At 30.5% G+C, this 18,967-nt stretch overlaps 2 protein-coding genes across 2 annotated transcripts; both read left to right on the top strand.

Moving 5' to 3' along the window:
• Positions 1-5,178: 5,178 nt before the first annotated feature.
• Positions 5,179-8,750, top strand: LOC131626422 (protein kinase STUNTED-like). The gene is made up of 9 exons (XM_058897232.1): positions 5,179-5,553; positions 5,632-5,729; positions 5,802-6,054; positions 6,151-6,852; positions 6,941-7,353; positions 7,446-7,525; positions 7,607-7,754; positions 7,840-7,989; positions 8,105-8,750. Exons 1-9 carry the CDS (start codon positions 5,397-5,399, stop codon positions 8,348-8,350), a joined length of 2,247 nt encoding a protein of 748 aa, XP_058753215.1. The 5' UTR covers positions 5,179-5,396; the 3' UTR covers positions 8,351-8,750.
• An 8,277-nt stretch (positions 8,751-17,027) lies between these two features.
• LOC131626421 (NAD(P)H-quinone oxidoreductase subunit M, chloroplastic-like) lies at positions 17,028-18,152 on the top strand. The gene is made up of 2 exons (XM_058897231.1): positions 17,028-17,640; positions 17,735-18,152. Exons 1-2 carry the CDS (start codon positions 17,179-17,181, stop codon positions 17,915-17,917), a joined length of 645 nt encoding a protein of 214 aa, XP_058753214.1. The 5' UTR covers positions 17,028-17,178; the 3' UTR covers positions 17,918-18,152.
• The last annotated feature ends 815 nt before the right edge of the window (positions 18,153-18,967 follow it).

Here is an 18,967-nt window from a genome sequence, read left to right as displayed (position 1 = left end):
ACTTATAGCTTATGACTGATGACTGATAACTTATAGCTTATAGCGGATGGTTGAGACTGATAGCTTATAAGCTCATTGAAGTGTTTGGTAAAATTAGCGGTTCAATTAACTTATAAATGTAAAATAACATAAAAGATATTTAATATATAATTATTTTATTTTAAATTAAAATAAATTATAAGGGTTAAAAATGGATTTTGATTAAAATAATAAGGATAAAAAAGGAAGAAAAAATAATAAGCTATAAGACATAAGCTAAAACGCTATTTGAAATAGCGTCTGAAAAATAAGCTATAAGCTAGTAAAATAAGCTATAAGCTCGTGATGAAAAGACCGTTACCAAACGAGTTTAAATTATCATATGAGCTTATAAGACATAAGACATAAGGTATAAGCTCGAAAATATGGCTTACCAAACAGAACCTAAATAAAAAAGAAAAAAATAAAAATGATTGGAGCCATCATATAATTAATAAAAGTTATAGATAGATAGGTTCAATTTATCCAAAAAAAAAAACATTTAAAAACACAAATAGAAATTGAATTCTATCGAGTATTATAATAAAAAAAATTTGAATTTTTTTCTAAGTGTGAGGTATTTTAATTGTAAAAAATTTATAATATATACATTATTCTTCAATTTGACTAAAAGAAATAATATATTTATTTCATTGTCTTAGGGTTCGTTTTGGGAGTAGATGGAGGGGAGGAAATATTTATAAATATATGTGTTTGGTTCATTTCTTATAAGAGGAAGGGAGATGAACAAAATTTGTCCTAGATTCACTTTTTGCCCCCTCCAAATTAGAGGGATTTGGAGGAGAGAAAATTTATTAATCATAATTTTATTATTTTTCCTATTTTATCCTCAATTATTTTTTTAATTCTAAGACTGTCCTTATTGAATTATTAAAGACTATTTTTCTCTTTGTTATTTCACGTTTCATTTTTCTTCTATTGTGCGGTTGTTTTTTTTTTTTTTGCCTTGTTGTTCTCAAGTGATTATTTTCCTTTTTTATTTTGTTGAATTTACCTTTTTGATATTAAATTTTTTTTATAATAATATCATACTTATATCAGTTCTTATTTATAATATATAATAGTAGTAAAGTTTTTTTTTATTATACTATTAATAATAATAACAATATGCAAATATAATATATTTATGTTATAAATAAATATTTTAAGCATCATATTATTTGTCCAATTTTGTTAACATTCTAATATTATTTTATCTATTTTTAATTATACAAATTGTTTTATTAAGTTATATGAATCATCAAGATTAGATAATGATTTGATCTGCGTTTGAAGATATATAGTTCAACTAATGTGTGCTGTTGTTTACTGTTATAGTATGGTTTATGAGTGAATAGGTATTTATTTTTTTATTTGGTAAAATTTATAAAAATATAAAAATATATTTTATTTATGTTATAAATAAAGATTTTAAGTATAATATTATTTGTCCAATTTTGTTAACATTCTAATATTATTTTATCTATTTTTAATTATAGAAATTGTTTTATTGGGTTAGATGAATTATTAAGATTAGATAATGATTTGATTTGCGTTGAAAATATATAGTTCAACTAATGTGCGCTGTCGTTTACTATTATAGTATGGTTTATGAGTGAACAGGTTTTTATTTTTTTATTTGGTGAATTTTATAGCAATATGCAAATATAGTATATTTATGTTATAAATAAAGATTTTAAGTATAATATTATTTGTCCAGTTCTGTTACCATTCTAATATTATTTTATCTATTTTTGATTATAGAATTTGTCTTATTGGGTTAGATGAATCATCAAAATCAGATAATGATTTGATTTGCGTTGAAGATATATAGTTCAACTAATGTGCGCTGTTGTTTACTGTTATAGTATCGTTTATGAGTGAATAAGTTTTTATTTGGTAAAATTTATAAAAATATAAAAATATATTATATTTATGTTATAAATAAATATTTTAAGTATAATATTATTTGTCCAATTTTGTTAACATTCTAATATTATTTTATCTATTTTTAATTATAGAAATTGTTTTATTGGGTTAGATGAATTATTAAGATCAGATAATGATTTGATTTGCGTTGAAAATATATAGTTCAACTAATGTGTGCCGTCGTTTACTATTATAGTATGGTTTATGAGTGAACAAGTTTTTATTTTTTTATTTGGTGAATTATATAACAATATGCAAATATAGTATATTTATGTTATAAATAAAGATTTTAAGTATAATATTATTTGTCCAATTTTGTTAACATTCTAATATTATTTTATCTATTTTTAATTATAGAATTTTTTTTATTGGGTTAGATGAATCATTAAAATCAGATAATGATTTGATTTGCGTTGAAGATATATAGTTCAACTAATGTGCGCTGTTGTTTACTGTTATAGTTTGGTTTATGAGTGAACATGTTTTTATTTTTTTATTTGGTGAAATTTACTCAATACTATTGTTATTTAGAATTATTTTTACTAAGTACAAATAACAATATTTTTAAGACTAAAAAGGTAAATTAATTTTAAAATCTCTCCTCTCCCCTTGTGAATAAAACATACATGTTATTAAAAATCTCTCTCATCTCCTTCTTTGAACCAAATATACATTTAGTTAAATTTCCCCACCTCTCCCCCCCTTCCATTCCCCTCCCATCTATTAAATTTCGTCCCCTCTCATTTTTCTGTTGAGCCAAACAAGCCCTTAAAGAAATAGTATATTTATCATTTCATTGTAGGATAAAACTTGGATATAATTTGTTAGATGTGGTTTTTACTATTCTTCAATGAAAATATGGTAAGTGTACTTAAATATTAAATATTGTTTAGTGAGTGAAAATAAGAAAAAATTGCATATGTATAGAAGAAAATTATATACTTGTCATATTTTCATTGAAAAATAGTAAAAACCACACATAAAGAATCGTATCTAAACTTTCTTAAGTTATATCAGGATTATCATTTTAATAACTAACATAAAATTTTGTTGAATCTCTATGACATAGATCAATTACGTAAAAATATTTAGCCTTAAATGTAGTTTTAGCCCCCCAAATTTCTCAATTATTGATTTTTGTCCCTATGTTTCAATTGCTTGATTTTAGTCTCTTAAATTTTTTAATTGCTTAATTTTGGCACCCTAAATTTCAATTGCTTGATTTTGCCCCCTCAAATTTATCCCCTTTTGCATTTGATAGTCCTCTAATGACATGTAGACTAAAAATTTTTTTTTGTTACTTTTTATTTTTTTTTTAAATTTTCTTCTTTACAATTCTATTTTTCTTCTCTTTTTAATAGTTAAACTTTTAATGTAATATTTTGAAAATCTTAAATATTTCATTCAACTTAGAATATACATACAAACATGCAATATCCATTATAAAAAATTGAAATTCTATATGATGACTAATATGATTGCTAGACTTTGGGACTTTATGCTCAACTACGAAGGAGTTATTGACTAAAAAGTGTGTTATTTTAATTAGATATTGGTCTATTTTATTTTGTTAAAATAATTTACCATTACACATAAACTGAATGAAATATTTAAGATTTTTTAAATAATACATTTAAACTTTAATTACTAAAAAGTCCCCCATAACAAAGCTTCCACCCATAAACTTTCAAAAGTTTAATTATATCTCTTTCAACTTCAATCAGTGCCTAACAAAGTCATATCCTCTAGTTCTTATTCAAGAAATATATCCAAGCTTTGTGATGAACCTACTATAACTGACTTCGACATTTTTAAAACTTTAAAAATTAATGTGCATCCATCTAGGACCCATAAGATAATGGAAATTATATGGCATCATCCTCCTTTGAACTAAAGTTAACTTTACAAAGTCATCCAAATCACTTGAAAGAAAATGCGAGCTTCTTTTTGCAACAAATAGGATCCACAAAATTATCATGTATGTATGCAAGTCAACATTAAAAATCTCCAACTAATTAAGAATACAATTCCACAAAGCACAAAAAAAAAAATTCACAATCTAAGAAAAACATAGATATAGTTTTATATTTACCATAAACTCTTGAACAGAACAAAGAAATTGAATTAATAATGCATCTCCTAGTAAAGTGGTCCTTCTAAGGATTTCTTTTGGACTAGAAAGAGAGACTTTAAAGGCACAACTTAATTAAAAGACTCCACCAACATTTTTCTAGCATAGTTATATTAAACTCTTCATTATGAATCACAGATGAAAATATTACTCATTATATAATTTAAAGCATAAAACAATTAACAATAACAAAATAAATATATTACATAATGCTATATTTTTCAAATATACACATTTCTAAATTCGAAACTCATTCAAAATTCTATAAATAACTTGCCACTTATTTGATCCGAAAACCTCAATCATATTTTCGGGTCACATGTAAGGTTGTATCTTCAACACAAATGATTTTGCCGTCGTTTTATCTCCTAACTTTTAGAGCCTAATATTCACATGTTAGTTTTTATTTTTTGTCTGCAAATCAAATTCAATTGTTCTTATACATGACTAATAAAATGAATAAAAGTGATTAACATGACATAACTTAATACTATTAGGAGATCAATATAATTTTTATGATGTTAATAGGTCAAAATAAACCCTAAAATTAAGTTGAATGTGAAAAAAAATAATTAGACCTACTATATACGGATGTATTCAAAGCATCACTAGATGGGATTCATCAACATAAAAAAGTACAATATGTAAATAGATGGATGTTAACACAACACAATGAAAACGATGCAAATTAAAGCATGATACTATTAAAATGAGAATGACACATCAAGTTTTCTTCTTACACAAATATAATAGTTGCAAATAGTAATTATTTTATGTACACACCAAACATTCCATCATCAAAAATTTCCTATACATATCATAAAACCTAAGCAATTCCCCACCCACCCATAATTTGTATACAGTTGACCACCCGTAACACATTTTGAATCTATTGAAATGCTAAGTTGTACCTATCATATTTTTAATTTTATTAAAAAAATTGATTAAAAAAATCATAATAATATGTCTAATTTGAAAATATAGATAAATAAAAAAGTGGGGTCCAGTAGTCAAAATTGAAAAAAAAGCATGAAACGTTGTTAGAATGTTGTTAAAAAAGTCACATGTTTAATGATGTTTTTAACCGAAAAGTTAGTGTATAAGCGTGTCACTCTTCTTTCTTCCACCTATTCTACTTCTTGTGCCGTTCTCTTCTGTCGGGTTCTACCTTCAAGCTCTAATTTTCCAACACCAAACCAAACCTTATTTTCCGACACTAACCTCTGTCTCTCTGTGTCGTATAAGACTAACAAACAACCTCGTATAGTCCAAAACATCATCGTACTCTTACTTTGATCGTGATCACCTGACCAAAAATATGCAAAAAATATCTCATGACGGCGGCTCCGGTCGCCGGACGGTTGTTGTCGGAGTCAAAATGGATTCTCCGAGTAAAGAGCTTCTCACTTGGGCCTTAGTTAAGGTTGCTCAACCTGGTGATCTCGTTGTTGCTCTGCATGTTCTTGGCACCCATGGTGAGAAATGATTTCAAGTTTTGATTTTTTACTTTTTGTGATGAATTGAAGATTGATTTGTGAAATGGGTTTGTGTAGAAATTATGAATGGAGATGGGAAATCGTCGTTGCTTTCTCTTGTTAAAGCGTTTGACTCTGTTCTTAATGTTTATGAAGGATTCTGTAATTTGAAGCAGGTTCGGTTCAATTTCTTCTCATCTATTCTCATGTAAGTTCGAGATTTTGATTTTCGTTTTTTGATTTTGTAGGTGGATCTTAAGCTGAAAATTTGCCGTGGTTCATCGGTGAAGAAGATTTTGGTGCGAGAAGCGAATGTTTATTGTGCAACTCATGTTATTGTTGGGAGTGTTCATGGCTTCCATAGAATAAGAACATCTAGCTCTGTGGCTAAGTACTGTGCTGGAAAGATAGCTCATGATTGTTGTGTTCTTGCTGTTAATAATGGGAAAGTTGTGTTCAAGCGTGGTAGATTGGAAGAATCAAGTGTTGTTGATGTACAAGGTTTTGGACCTTTTTTTCTTGATTTGGTTTTGTGTGGATTTTGTTTATGATTCATGAATTTTGTTTGATTTTCAGTGATTGGTTTTGTTTTGATAGGGTTTGATTGTCATCGTGAAGATGGTTTGCTTGGTTCGATTCGTTCGACACTTGGTAGTGATAAGAAAGTATCGAATGATGATGCTGTTAAGGGAACCAAACGGGTTTCGGATCATAGTTTAGGTAAGATTTTACTTGATTCTACGGAGAAAGTAAGAGATCGAAGTTGTTTGATTTGCGGGGCGATGGAAGAGACTTCTTGCCATCAATGTGGAGAAGAGCCTTCGAAAGCATCTGAAGGCTCTTCTTCTCGTGATGGTGAGAAAGAGAATTCTTTGGCAATAGTACCCGTAGTGACAACTGATGCAGGACAACAACCGGAATTGAAACCCGGTTGGCCGCTACTTCACCGGAAGATTTTATCAGAAAGACGATTACCTGTTACACCGTTCAAGCGCAACCAGGTCTCTGTCGTCCAGTGGGCAATGAGCTTGCCGAATAGAGACGTATCAAATGGCGGCGTTGATCATGGTAAACAACTTAGAATTTGTGATCAAGGTTGGGATCAATCGACGGCATTAAATAGTGAAAGCCGCGCTCTTGTTCCGGTAGATTCGGAAATAGGGAAAACATATTCATTGCCTGAAAGCACTTTAAAAATCATTCCTAAAGAATTGGAGGGCCTACCTGAGAAATACTCATCGACTTGTAGGTTGTTCGAGTACCAAGAACTTGTATCCGCGACATCAAATTTTTCGCCTGGTTTGTTTTCTAGAAATACTTTGATTGCGTTTTCAATTTTAACAAAAACGTTTTATTTTTAACAAGATTATTACAAATACGATTTCAGAAAACTTGATCGGTAAAGGAGGAAGTAGTTTGGTTTATCGAGGCTGCCTTCGCGATGGCAAGGAACTTGCTGTCAAGATCCTAAAGCCTTCTTATGATGTTTTGAAAGAGTTTCTTTTGGAAATCGAAATCATTACTACATTGCATCAAAAAAACATTATTACACTCCTCGGATTCTGCTTCGAGAACGGAAAGCTTCTTCTCGTCTATGATTTCTTATCAAGAGGAAGCCTTGAAGAGAACATTCACGGTACTAAGAAAAATCCTCGCGAGTTCGGTTGGGCACAGAGATATAAGGTTGCTGCAGGTGTTGCCGAGGCTTTAGTTTATCTGCATTGTAAAGATGATCATCCTGTGATCCATCGGGATGTTAAATCCTCTAATGTATTACTATCGGAAGATTTCGAACCTCGGGTATTTATGTTTTGATCGATAAACTTTTAATATTTTGGATTGTTTGTTGTACTAATCAATGCTCACATCATTCCGCTTTGATTTTTTTTCAGTTATCTGATTTTGGATTGGCTACGTGGGCGTCAACCTCGTCATCGTATATAACGTGCACGGATGTTGCCGGAACCTTCGGGTTAGTACTTTCGAACACATCAAAATCTTTCAATCCGCTTTTAGCACGATCCTGAGTTATGTGCTGCACTCGTTTATACAGTTATATGGCTCCTGAATACTTCATGTACGGCAAAGTAAGCGATAAGATCGATGTCTATGCATTCGGAGTCGTGCTTCTTGAGCTTCTTTCAGGGAGAAAGCCCATAAGTGTCGATTATCCAAAAGGTCAACAGAGTCTCGTTATGTGGGTACGTATCCGTGATTGTACACTTTTATTTCCTAATCATCATGTATACATCACGGGAAAAATAATCGAAAAAAACGTTTTTGCAGGCTACTCCACTTCTAAGTGATGGAAAGGTGTCACAATTGTTAGATCCTAGTTTGGGTGATAAGTATGATCATGAGGAGATGGAAAGAATGGTTTTAGCAGCCACTCTTTGCATCAAACGTGCTCCAAAAGCTAGGCCTCAAATGAGCATTGTAAGTGGTCCACTATCATATTTTCGGGCCATTCGAGCACTAAGAAAAGTATTCTCATTCTCTCCACTAGTCCTTTGTCTGTTTCAAAGCTCATGTATTCTATACTTGACAACAGGTATCAAAGCTCCTTAGAGGCGACGATGATGCGGTCAAGTGGGCAAAATTAGAAGTCAATGTCTTGGAAGCGCGCGAAAAGCTCGAAGACGAAGAATTTCCACCTAGTAATCTACTAAAGTCGCATATTAATCTTGCACTACTTGATGTGGAAGATGACTCACTCTCCATGTCTAGTGTTGAGCAAAGTGTGTCATTAGAGGAATACTTGAGAGGAAGATGGAGTAGAGCATCAAGTTTTGATTGAGTACAAAAATGTTGTGTTCTTCTATACTTTTCAATGCAATAACTTGTAGATAAAGTTTTTCATTTGCATCTTCAATAAGCTTTGCCACATCATTCATAGTTTTTTGTTTTATTTTATTAGAGGGGGTTTAGGATGAGAGGTTGTAATTGTGTGTACCCTCCTCCTTACCTTAAATAATGAGAAAACTAGCCTCATTAATTAGTTGGGCTAGTTCTCCTTTTTCCTTTATACTTCAAATGTTGTCTATTTTTTTGGCCATTGAGTGCCTTTTTTGTTTTTTTTTGTATAGGATGAATAAGTTGTATTTTAGAGCATTAAGATGATTGCTCTTATTTCTAATCATAATAGCAGTATAGAAATTTTGTTACTTGGATTCTTTCATCTATCTGTAATTTGACTTAGTGCAGGTATTTTTTATTGTTAAAATCATAGTGCTATGTATTACTTTAACATATTTTTCCAATTCAAAGATGCACTTAAACACCATCTACCTTATAAGTATAGTTATGTCTTTATATGTATTTTGTTTCTTTATGGTGTCCTCTGCTACGTTTTTATGTCTTTAAATTAGTTTTTTTTTTTTTTTACAAAAACATATTTATATTATATTTTGTGAAATATAAAATCACTTTTTAAATAAATTTTTTAACATTTAAAATAAATGATTATTTATAAATAGTAACAATTTATTTAGATTAATATCAATAACGTGTTTAAATTAATACATAAATATAAATAAATTTTGTCGTCAGAAATTGAACCCTAAACCATTAGTTTAAATTTATTTAACTCAAATATGCATCTTAAATGTTTATTATTAGAGTGAATACCCATTTTAGTCCCTCACAAATATTACATGAGTCAAATTAGTCCTTCACAATAAAATAGACCCAATTTAATCTCTTATAAAATTTAACCGGGTCATATTAGTCCTTCACTTAATATTTTTTTCAAACCGCTTTTTTCCTAGTTTTAAACCGTCACTGGACTGTCACGTTGGATTTTATTTATTTTTCATTTTTAAATACTAAATTATTTTTTATTTTTAATTTTATTTTTAAATTATAAATTAGTAATATAAAAAAGCCAAAATTGTTTCTTATAAGGAGTTGAACTCAGGCTCATGTGGTTAATCTTAAACAATTCTAAATTTAAAATAAAAAATACAAAATTTGTATCAATATGGTCTCGAACTTAAGTCTCTTCAGATTAAATGACAATCAATTTAATACAATAGAAATTGATTTGTCTATTTGTATATGATAGTCACTTTACTAACAATAGAAATTGATTTGTCTAGTTGTTATTGATAGTCACTTTACTAACCGTAGAAATTGATTTGTCTAGTTGTAAATGATAATCACTTTATTAACAATAGAAATTGATTTATCTAGTTGTAAATGATAGTCACTTTACTAACAATAGAAATTGATTTGTCTTGTTGTAAATAGTAATCACTTTACTAACAATAGAAATTGATTTTTCTAGTTGTAAATGGTAGTGACTTTATTAACGATAAAAATTGATTTGTCTAGTTGTAAAATGAAAATCATTTAACTTGGAGGGACTTGGATTTGAGACTTCATAGGTAAAAATTTATGTATAGAATTTGTTAATATTAGTAGAAATCATGGAAATTACTTGTTTAAAAATTACTTTATAAGAGATAATTTTGGTTTTTTTGATATTATTCATTGATAACTGTTTAAAAATGAAATTAAAAATAAAAATTAATTTAGTATTTAAAAAATAAAAAATTCAAAAAAAATCCAACGTGTCAGTCCAGTCACGCATTAAAAGTATGAAAAGAACCGGTTTAGAAGTAGGAAAAAACCGATTTGAGAAAAATATTAGCAGAAGAACTAATATGATCCGGTTAAATTTCGTAAAGGATTAAGTTGGGTCAATATTTTTGTGAGGGACTAATTTGACTCGTGTAATATTTGTGAGGGACCAAAATGGGTCTTCACTCTTATTATTATTATTATTATTATTAAAAGTTTACATTTAACATAATATTATTTAAACAAATATGTAAGTTTTTTTAAAAAGATTGTAATGAAATATTTTAAAAAGTCAAAATAAATATTTAAAAGTGATTTTAAAAGTAAAAAAAGTAAGTGATGCTATTTTAGTTTATATGTAATAGGTAAACTATTATTTTTAAAAGGATTGATTCAAAGAAAAAAGAATTGATTCAAATTATGCCATTTTGAGAAGGCGTCTAAAAGTTTCCTATACAAATTATATACGTATTCTCTAAGAAAAAGTGATATGGTTTTATAGTTTTTTATATTCAAACTTTTAATTCTGTATTAAGAATTTAGCCTTATAATACTAAAATATAAAGTGATATGGTTTTATAGTTTTTTATATTCAAACTTTTAATTCTGTATTAAGAATTTAGCCTTATAATACTAAAATATAAATATTACTATAAAATAATCACTGTTATTGGAGTCTTGCTTAATAACTAATTAATTAATACCATAAGAGAAATTTATTTTTAGATTAATTGAATAATTCAAGTATTGTTCCAATCAGGAATCGAATTCGGTATCCTTCGAACTTCGCTCTTAGCAGGACTTTGTTTATCACCCGAGTCCAATTGCATGGTTTATTTGCAAATATTTATGGATATCCTATATACTATTATTTTAATAAAAAAATTGAGAAAAAATTATAGTTAACTAAAAAAAACTATTCTCTTTTTAAAAATATATAAAAGTAGTTTCAAATTTAGCACAAAATAATAATAATAACAATAAATCACATTATTTCTACTTTTATGACATAATTATATTATATTCAACAAAATAATAATAATAATAATAATAATAATAATAATTTTAAATTCAACAAAATAATATTTAAGTAATTTTGATCATTATTAACTGATACAAATACTCACAAGTATGTGTATCATCAAATCCTTATCCGATTTGTGAACTAACAAATAATAAAATAACAGTTAATTATCATTTAACTCGTGCCTTTAACGAAATTTACCTACGGATACTCGCATATACAATTTTTTATGTCATCACTAGGATACCTTTGAGAGACTAAAATAAGACCCAGATCACCTTCAATCATTAATGGGTTCCTTGGTCGGTGTCTTTCGCAAACAAGTCCAAGTGAATGGTTATATCACTCTCAAAATGGTGTTCGGATTAAATGAGAGCGCAAAAATGATAAAGGTCAGGTACCTCATCATATACGCCTCATCCTTCTATAGCATCTTCATCGAGCGTCTTGCTTTTAACCTTCTAGAGGCAACCTTATCGACGCTTTACTTGAGCATAAAGTATCCATTAAAGAAAAAGCATATTGGCGTGATCCAAGGAGATTAATAAACTGCTCGTAGATGTTACCAAGATAGTTTAAGGATCAAAAGAGAAACGATGGAAATATGCATCACACTGCAGCCAGACATCATTGGGGGTGGACTTCGTGGATTTAGATCCCAGTGAGGAACTTGAAGGAGAAAGACTTATGTTTATATAAGACCTAAATGAGTTCCAAATAGGGCTGTTGGAATTCCATGCCACCAAGTTGGGCACCTTCGTGAGTGAATATGAAGAAGAGGATATGGTCACTTTTCTCAAGAAATATATCGATTTATTTGACTTGAGCCCTTATGATATGGAAAAGATTAACACCATAGTTGCATGTCCTTTCCTTTCCATCAAATCCAAAATAGAGTTAGTAGTGTTGAGAAAACACAAAGTAGGCGAGGAAAAGAGCAACATTTGATGAAAAAGTTGGGAAATTGAAAGAAGTCAGTTTCATGATTGAAATTAAATACCTAACTTGGTTGGAAATTATGGTATTAGTTGGATAGGCACCTTAGAAATTGAGGATGTGCGTGGATTTCACTAATTTAAACCTGGTGTTCCTAAGGACCCCTACCCATTGCCAAACATTGACAAGTTGATTGACAAATCATTGGAGTACAAAAAGTTAAGCTTCATGGATGCATAATCTAGATATAACCAAATCAAGATAGAACCCGTGGAAGCCCGGAAGACGACATTCATGTCCAATAACTACGACTATTTTATAAGATTGTTTCTTTCAGATTAAAGAATGCAAATTGTACTTATCAAAGGCTGACTGTCGCCGTTTTTCTAATCATATAGAATTTAATATGAAGGTCTACATAGAGGACATGGTTTTAATGACCTCTGAGGAAGGTAGAGTCATAAGTTTGATCTAGAGGATATTTTGAAGTCGGCCAAGAAGTATAACATGCACCTGAACCCGTCCAAATGCTAATTTTGGGTTCAAACGGCTAAATTTTTGGGCTTCATGTTCACTAAAAGAGGAATAGAGGAAAATCTTGATAAATGTCATACCATTATCGACATGAGGAGTCCCACCATAGTTAAGGAAGTCCAACAGTTGATAAGACACATGGTCGCCCTCTCTAAATTCTTTTCCTGTATAGGGGATAAGGCTTTTCATTTTTCCGCCACCATGAGAAAGAAGGATAATTTTGAATGGGCAGAAGAGTGTGAGGAAGCATTCATAAGGTTGAAAACCTTTCTAGAGACTCCACCTGATTTTAATACTCCCAGTAGAGATCACTCCATTATTCGTTTATTCGTTAGTATCAGATAAGGCAACAATGACCAATGTGTTCCAAGAGAAGGATAAAAGTGAACATTTGATATATTTCGTCAACAAAATGCACCATGGTAGTAGGAAAACTTTACAAGTTGGGAATGACTTCCCCTGTGCAAAGATGTTTGAGCCATAATGAGACCTCCCTTATTCTCATGGAAGTTCATGAAAGGGTATGTAGAAGTCACATTGGAGGAAAAACCCTCTCCCACAAATTGTTACTACTAGCTGACCAAGATGAAAGACATTCTAAAATTCATTAGGAAATGTGAGAAGTGTCTCAAACATTCTAACTTTTATCAGCCCCCAATGTAAATCCTCTATTAGGTTACATCCACATGGCCTTTCCATCAATAGGTCATAGACATATTAGGCCTTTTACCCTTGGTGTCAGGTCAACTAAAATTCTTACTTTTTGGAGTAGACTAATTTACGAAGTGGATTGAGGCAAATGCAATATCTAGAATCACGACGGAAAGAGTCCTACGTTTCTACTGGAAGTGGATCATTTTTGCATTTTAATTTTCTAAGAAGTATCATATCAAATAATAGTACATATTTCTCCATCTTAATTATGGTGGAGTTTTGCCACCAACTTGGAATACAAGCAGAGTTTGTCACGATAGTCCGCCCGTAAGCCAGCCGACAGGCCGAATTCGCTAACAAATAAACCTTTTCAGGGAATAAAGAAAAAGTTGGACGATGTTTAGGAATTATAGACACAAGAACTACACGAGATATATTCATTCTTGTTTATTTTATTTAATGCGAAAATACCCTTTTTAATCCCTTAACTTTAACCCGGGATCCAATTTCGTCGCTTAATTTTTAAAATGTTCAAATTAATCTTTTAACTATTAAAATAGAACCACGTTAGTCCTTTCGTCTGAGTCCGTTGGTCAAAGTATGAAAAAAAATGTCTAAGTGGCATTGTAATGTGCTGATGTGGATTTAACATGAATAAAGTAACATTATTCATTGCACATCTCATGAAAAATATGCATAGAACACTAGAACTCAAACCATTTCAAAGCTAAAAACCAACACACCTATTACAAACAACTTCAAAATTAAGACATAAACACACTCCAAAACTAAACTCAAACTACTCAAACTTTGAGCCAAGATAGATCCGTTAAGCCACAACAGCCACACTAGCAAAATCACTATAAAAATTATGCACAAACAAATGTTTTTAAAAAGCCATAACAAGAAACATAGCAAGGATACTGCGTACTGATGTCTTTTGAAATGTTTTATAAACAATTTCTGTTAAACCCCAAACCAGTTTCTACTACAGTGGCAGATTGTCATTGAAACCGTAAACAAAACTGTAACAAAGTCTCCATTGAAACCGTAAACAAAATTACCATTGAAACTGTTGTCGTCGTTAATAAACATGTCGTCAAAATCGTAAACAAAGTCGTTGTTAAAACCGTAAACAAAGATGTTGTCACCGTGAACAACGTCGTTGCGTTGCGCCATTGAAGTTGTGTTTGAACAAGAAGATGAAGAGTTTAATTTGTTGTATTTATGGCTTGTTGTTATAACAAAAGAAGATGAAAAGTTTAATTTGTATCGTCCTATTGCGTTAAAGAGTGAAGGAAGAATTTGGAAAATTTTAGACGAAATTGAAGGAGAAATAGTTTGCAGGAGAATATTCTTGTTGCTACAACATTTAATTTCTAGAATTGGATGACCAATTTGAGATGGGATTGGATAGAACCCTAACTCCTTAATTTATTTCTCAGGAAATTGCAGAACACAAATGTAGAAGAGAGTGGAAAATAAGGAAGACAAAGGTCATTTGCCAACTGAGCTGCCACGTCTACCAACTTAAATGTCGTTTGAAGAAAATAGAGTAAAAGGACCTACGTGCTCCATTTTTAAGACTTAAGGGAGTGGTTTGAACTTTTTAAAAGTTAAGGGATCATAATGAACCCCGAGGCAAAGTTATGGAAAAAATATGTCATTCAAGATTGTTTATGGCGCAAATGTACACCCATATGCATTCTTATTTTCCTATACAATGACAAGTGTATATCCACCTTATGACAAATTTTATATATATTAGTATCATTTAATCAATACAATTCTTCTTTCTTCAATTTAAAATATTTTTTTTACATAATTTTTTTGTTATTTGATAGCAAAAAAAGCTTATAAAATAGGCTTAAATGCACTTTTGGTCCCCCTATTTTGATGTTTTTAAACTTTCAGTCCCTCTATTTCAAAACCCAGCTTTTTGGTCCCTCAACTTTATTTCACTTGAGATTTTGTTGGTCCCCTCCAATTTTACAGACGTGGCAATGATGACTAGGAAATAAAATTAATTTTCAATGACATGGCATTGATACTTGGATAATTTATTAATTAATATTTATATCTTTAATGAAGGTTGTTTTGTTAATATTTATATCTTTAATGAAGCTTTTTTTTTTTTGTTAATATTTATATCTTTAATGAAGTTTTTTTTTTAAAATTAGTTAACTAAAATTTATAAAAGGCAACTTTGAGCCTCGAGCCCATTTTATTCCAGAATTAGCCTATTTTCCAAATTAACAAAGGAACTTGTATCAATGAGTTATATAAACACTAATATTATTTATTACAAAATCAATGTGGGACTTAATGTGAAACATAACTAACACCAGCACCATTGTTTCTTTTTCATCTAATTGGATTATCTTAAAATTAACCCATTCATCAATAAGAAATCTAACATCCTGGACCTTGATAATACTCTTCTGCTTGTCTTAAAATAAAAATAAATGCAGGATAACAAACAGCTTTATAGCATGAAGAACCAACCACAACATTACTCATGATGCCATTAAAATCTTCTTTGACAGTCTCAAAACTAGTTTGCTCATCTACAGCCAATTTAATAAAGACAACTAATTCTAGGTTAGCTCACTGAATCAAACAAGTGCACCCATCACATTAAGTTCAATGCTAAATTTACACATCTCTTCAAACAATTTCATTGACTTATCTATATATCCTTCACTCCCATATATTCTTAACATAGTCGTGTAACTCTAACTATCAGGCTTGCATTGCTCAGACTATTTCATATCATTGAACAAAGTTTCAGCTTCTTCAACTAATCCAACATTTGCACACATATTCAACAATTTATTATACAAAATAAAATCCACAGGCCAACCGTTTTTCTTCATTCGTTTCCACAATTCAAGAGCATCTTTAGACCACTTGGAATTTTCATACCTAATATCATCATAATCCCCAGCCTCCCTCAAACAAATTTATAACCTCTTCATCCTTACCTAACCTAGTATGAACATTTAAAATTATTGAGAAAGTTACCTCATCCACCATCAATCCTGTCTTGTACATCCTCTAAAATAAATGCTCAGCTTTGTCAAAAAGGTTGCACTTCTTAGCACAAGTTATGATAATCCCAAAGTTCTGTTATAATCCCATAGTGATAGAAAATAAACAAAGGCTGGAGGTGTTAGTTTTGTTTCTCAATAAGTCCCACATTGATTTTTTATCATATAAGATTAGTGTTTATATAATTCATTGATACAAGCATGTTTGTCAGCTTGAATACTAGGCTAATGCTGAAACTAAATGGGCTCGATGCCCAAGGCTTTATTTTCTAAATTTTAGTTAACGAATTTCTAAATTAAAACAATTAAAGATATTACTTATTTATATATTATTTAAAAAATATTAATTAATAACATATCCAAGTCATCAATGACACGTCATTAAAAATTAATTTTATTTCCTAGTCATCACTGCCACATCTGCAAAATTGGAGGGGGACCAATAAAATTCCAAGTGAAGTAGAGTTGAGGGACTAAAAAGCTGGATCTTGAAATAGGGGGACTAAAAGTTTAAAAACATCAAAATAGAGGGACTAAAAGTGCATTTAAGCCTATAAAATATGTAATAATGTAATGTTTGAATTTGAGGAAAATATATACAATATATTTTAAAACTCATGATAAAGAATAAGTATGGGTAAAATTGGAAATTCTTCTTCTATTTCTCTGTATTTCTTCTGTGACCACAAACATTTCCTTCGAGTTAGTATGTAAGAAATCTTATCCAAACCATACCAGAAGGAGTGAAGCTAAGAAATATGCAAACTAATATTAAGACCCTCTTGTAAGTATTTGTAAGCCATTAAAAGCAAAAAGAAAAGAAAAAAAAACATCACAAAATTAACCATGGCCACAAGTTGTTCCTCCATGGTTTCCACCAAATTATCCATACTAGGTTGGACAGGAGGAGGAAGAAGAAGAGAACCAAAAACCAGAACACCGTTTTTCATATCATGTCAACAACAATCCGATGTTAAAGACTCCGAAGACGTGAAGGTAATAGAAGAGAAAGAAATACCACAAAACCAACAAATAAACCCAAAAGGCACACAACCAAGGCCAGTTGAGCGTCAGGTGAATGTCAAAGACAAAGGTATGAGCAGGGAATATGGAGGACAGTGGTTGAGCTGCGCGACGCGACACGTTCGAATCTATGCTGCTTATATTGATCCGGAAACCAGTGCTTTTGATCAAACGCAGATGGATAAGCTTACACTTATTCTTGACCCTACTGATGAGTTTGTGTGGAAACCTGAGAGCTGTAACTTGGTTTATTCTTACTTTCAGGAGCTCGTCGATCACTACGAGGTAGTTTCCTTAAACACAGTCAAATTTAGAATAGATTTTTTTTGTGTCTTAGAATATTGTCACAATGATGAATGTTTTTTATGATTGAAAATAGGGTGCTCCATTGAATGAATACACACTTCGACTGATTGGTTCAGACATAGAGCATTATATAAGAAAGTTGTTGTATGATGGAGTGATCAAGTATAATATGAATGCAAGGGTTTTGAATTTCAGCATGGGGAAGCCAAGAATCATGTTCAATAACAATGATGTCCAACCTGAAGATTCAGCTTGAGAAATCATTTGTCAAGAAAAGTGAGCAAATCATTGATGTTTTTGTGTATGATGAATTGGTTATATATATTTTTACAATTATTAGTTCTTTAATATGTAAATTACTACTTCTATAAGATTGAGTATGAAAAATGATAGTAGAAAGACTGAACATTTGATTTATACACTTATACTTTGCTAGTATTAGAACATAAAAGTGAATGATGAAAAAACTCAACATTTCTCATTTGATTGCATAGGTCTCATTTCATTAAAGTAAAGGAGTACATTGTTTATAGACATTGGAAAAAGAGATGGGTTGTGTAACAATAGAGTAACAGCTCTTTAACACAACTAAAGTAGTGCTACAAAATGTTCATATTGCAATCAAGATAAGATCATAATATAATGCAAGTTGAAAGAATAAAAAATAGGAAAATAGACTAATTGAAAAACTAACTTTTAAAATATGATAATTGATCCCCAATATCCCCCTCAAGCTTAAGAGTGTATTTTCAACCATCCCATAATAATAACCACTGCGCATTCCGAAAGTCAGTGTCACAGTCTCCTCTCCGGCTCGTTACAAGTATTCCACTCTAGCCTCTCTGCATGAATCCCATTCCGCCTCACTCGCATGCAAGTCTTCAGAAAGGGGCGGTCCTGACCTATTAGGAAAGGGGAAAGCAACGAGAATCTTTCTACCTTCACGGGTGAACCTGGAAATAAAGAAACTAGCATTTCCCTTCACTCATGCGGGCGCAGAGTCACGAGCTCTTCATGGATAGAAGAGAAAGATCTGGGTAAACCTCATCATTATTTCACTAAGTTGGATCGGTTAGATGGGTCTAATTACCCTATAATGTTCTATCAAAAATAATATTTCTATATTCAGTTTGTTAATCTCATAATCTTTTTAAATAATTTCTCTTATATTTTTTTTTATGTTTTCTTCTATTTCTATTTGATTGTCCCAAGTTTTAAAAATAATGAAGGTTCGAGAGGTTTAGTAAAAAAAATATAATAACCGATTGAATAAGAGATTCAAAGAGATGAAAAAAAGATCATTTTG

Source organism: Vicia villosa, unplaced genomic scaffold (assembly GCF_029867415.1).
Source record: "Vicia villosa cultivar HV-30 ecotype Madison, WI unplaced genomic scaffold, Vvil1.0 ctg.000287F_1_1, whole genome shotgun sequence".
Classification (NCBI taxonomy): domain Eukaryota; kingdom Viridiplantae; phylum Streptophyta; class Magnoliopsida; order Fabales; family Fabaceae; genus Vicia; species Vicia villosa.
The sequence above is the reverse complement of the archived record's forward strand: the minus strand, read 5'-3'. Positions and strand labels throughout refer to the sequence as shown.

What these genes read in the sequence shown, in the direction of transcription:
- LOC131626421 (XM_058897231.1), top strand. Translation starts at nt 17,179, where the DNA reads ATGGCCACAAGTTGTTCCTCCATGGTTTCCACCAAATTATCCATACTA. An exon ending in AGCTCGTCGATCACTACGAG is followed by an intron (nt 17,641 to 17,734) that starts GTAGTTTCCTTA and finishes GATTGAAAATAG; the next exon opens with GGTGCTCCATTGAATGAATA.
- LOC131626422 (XM_058897232.1), top strand. Translation starts at nt 5,397, where the DNA reads ATGCAAAAAATATCTCATGACGGCGGCTCCGGTCGCCGGACGGTTGTT. An exon ending in GCATGTTCTTGGCACCCATG is followed by an intron (nt 5,554 to 5,631) that starts GTGAGAAATGAT and finishes GGGTTTGTGTAG; the next exon opens with AAATTATGAATGGAGATGGG. An exon ending in GATGTTGCCGGAACCTTCGG is followed by an intron (nt 7,526 to 7,606) that starts GTTAGTACTTTC and finishes TCGTTTATACAG; the next exon opens with TTATATGGCTCCTGAATACT.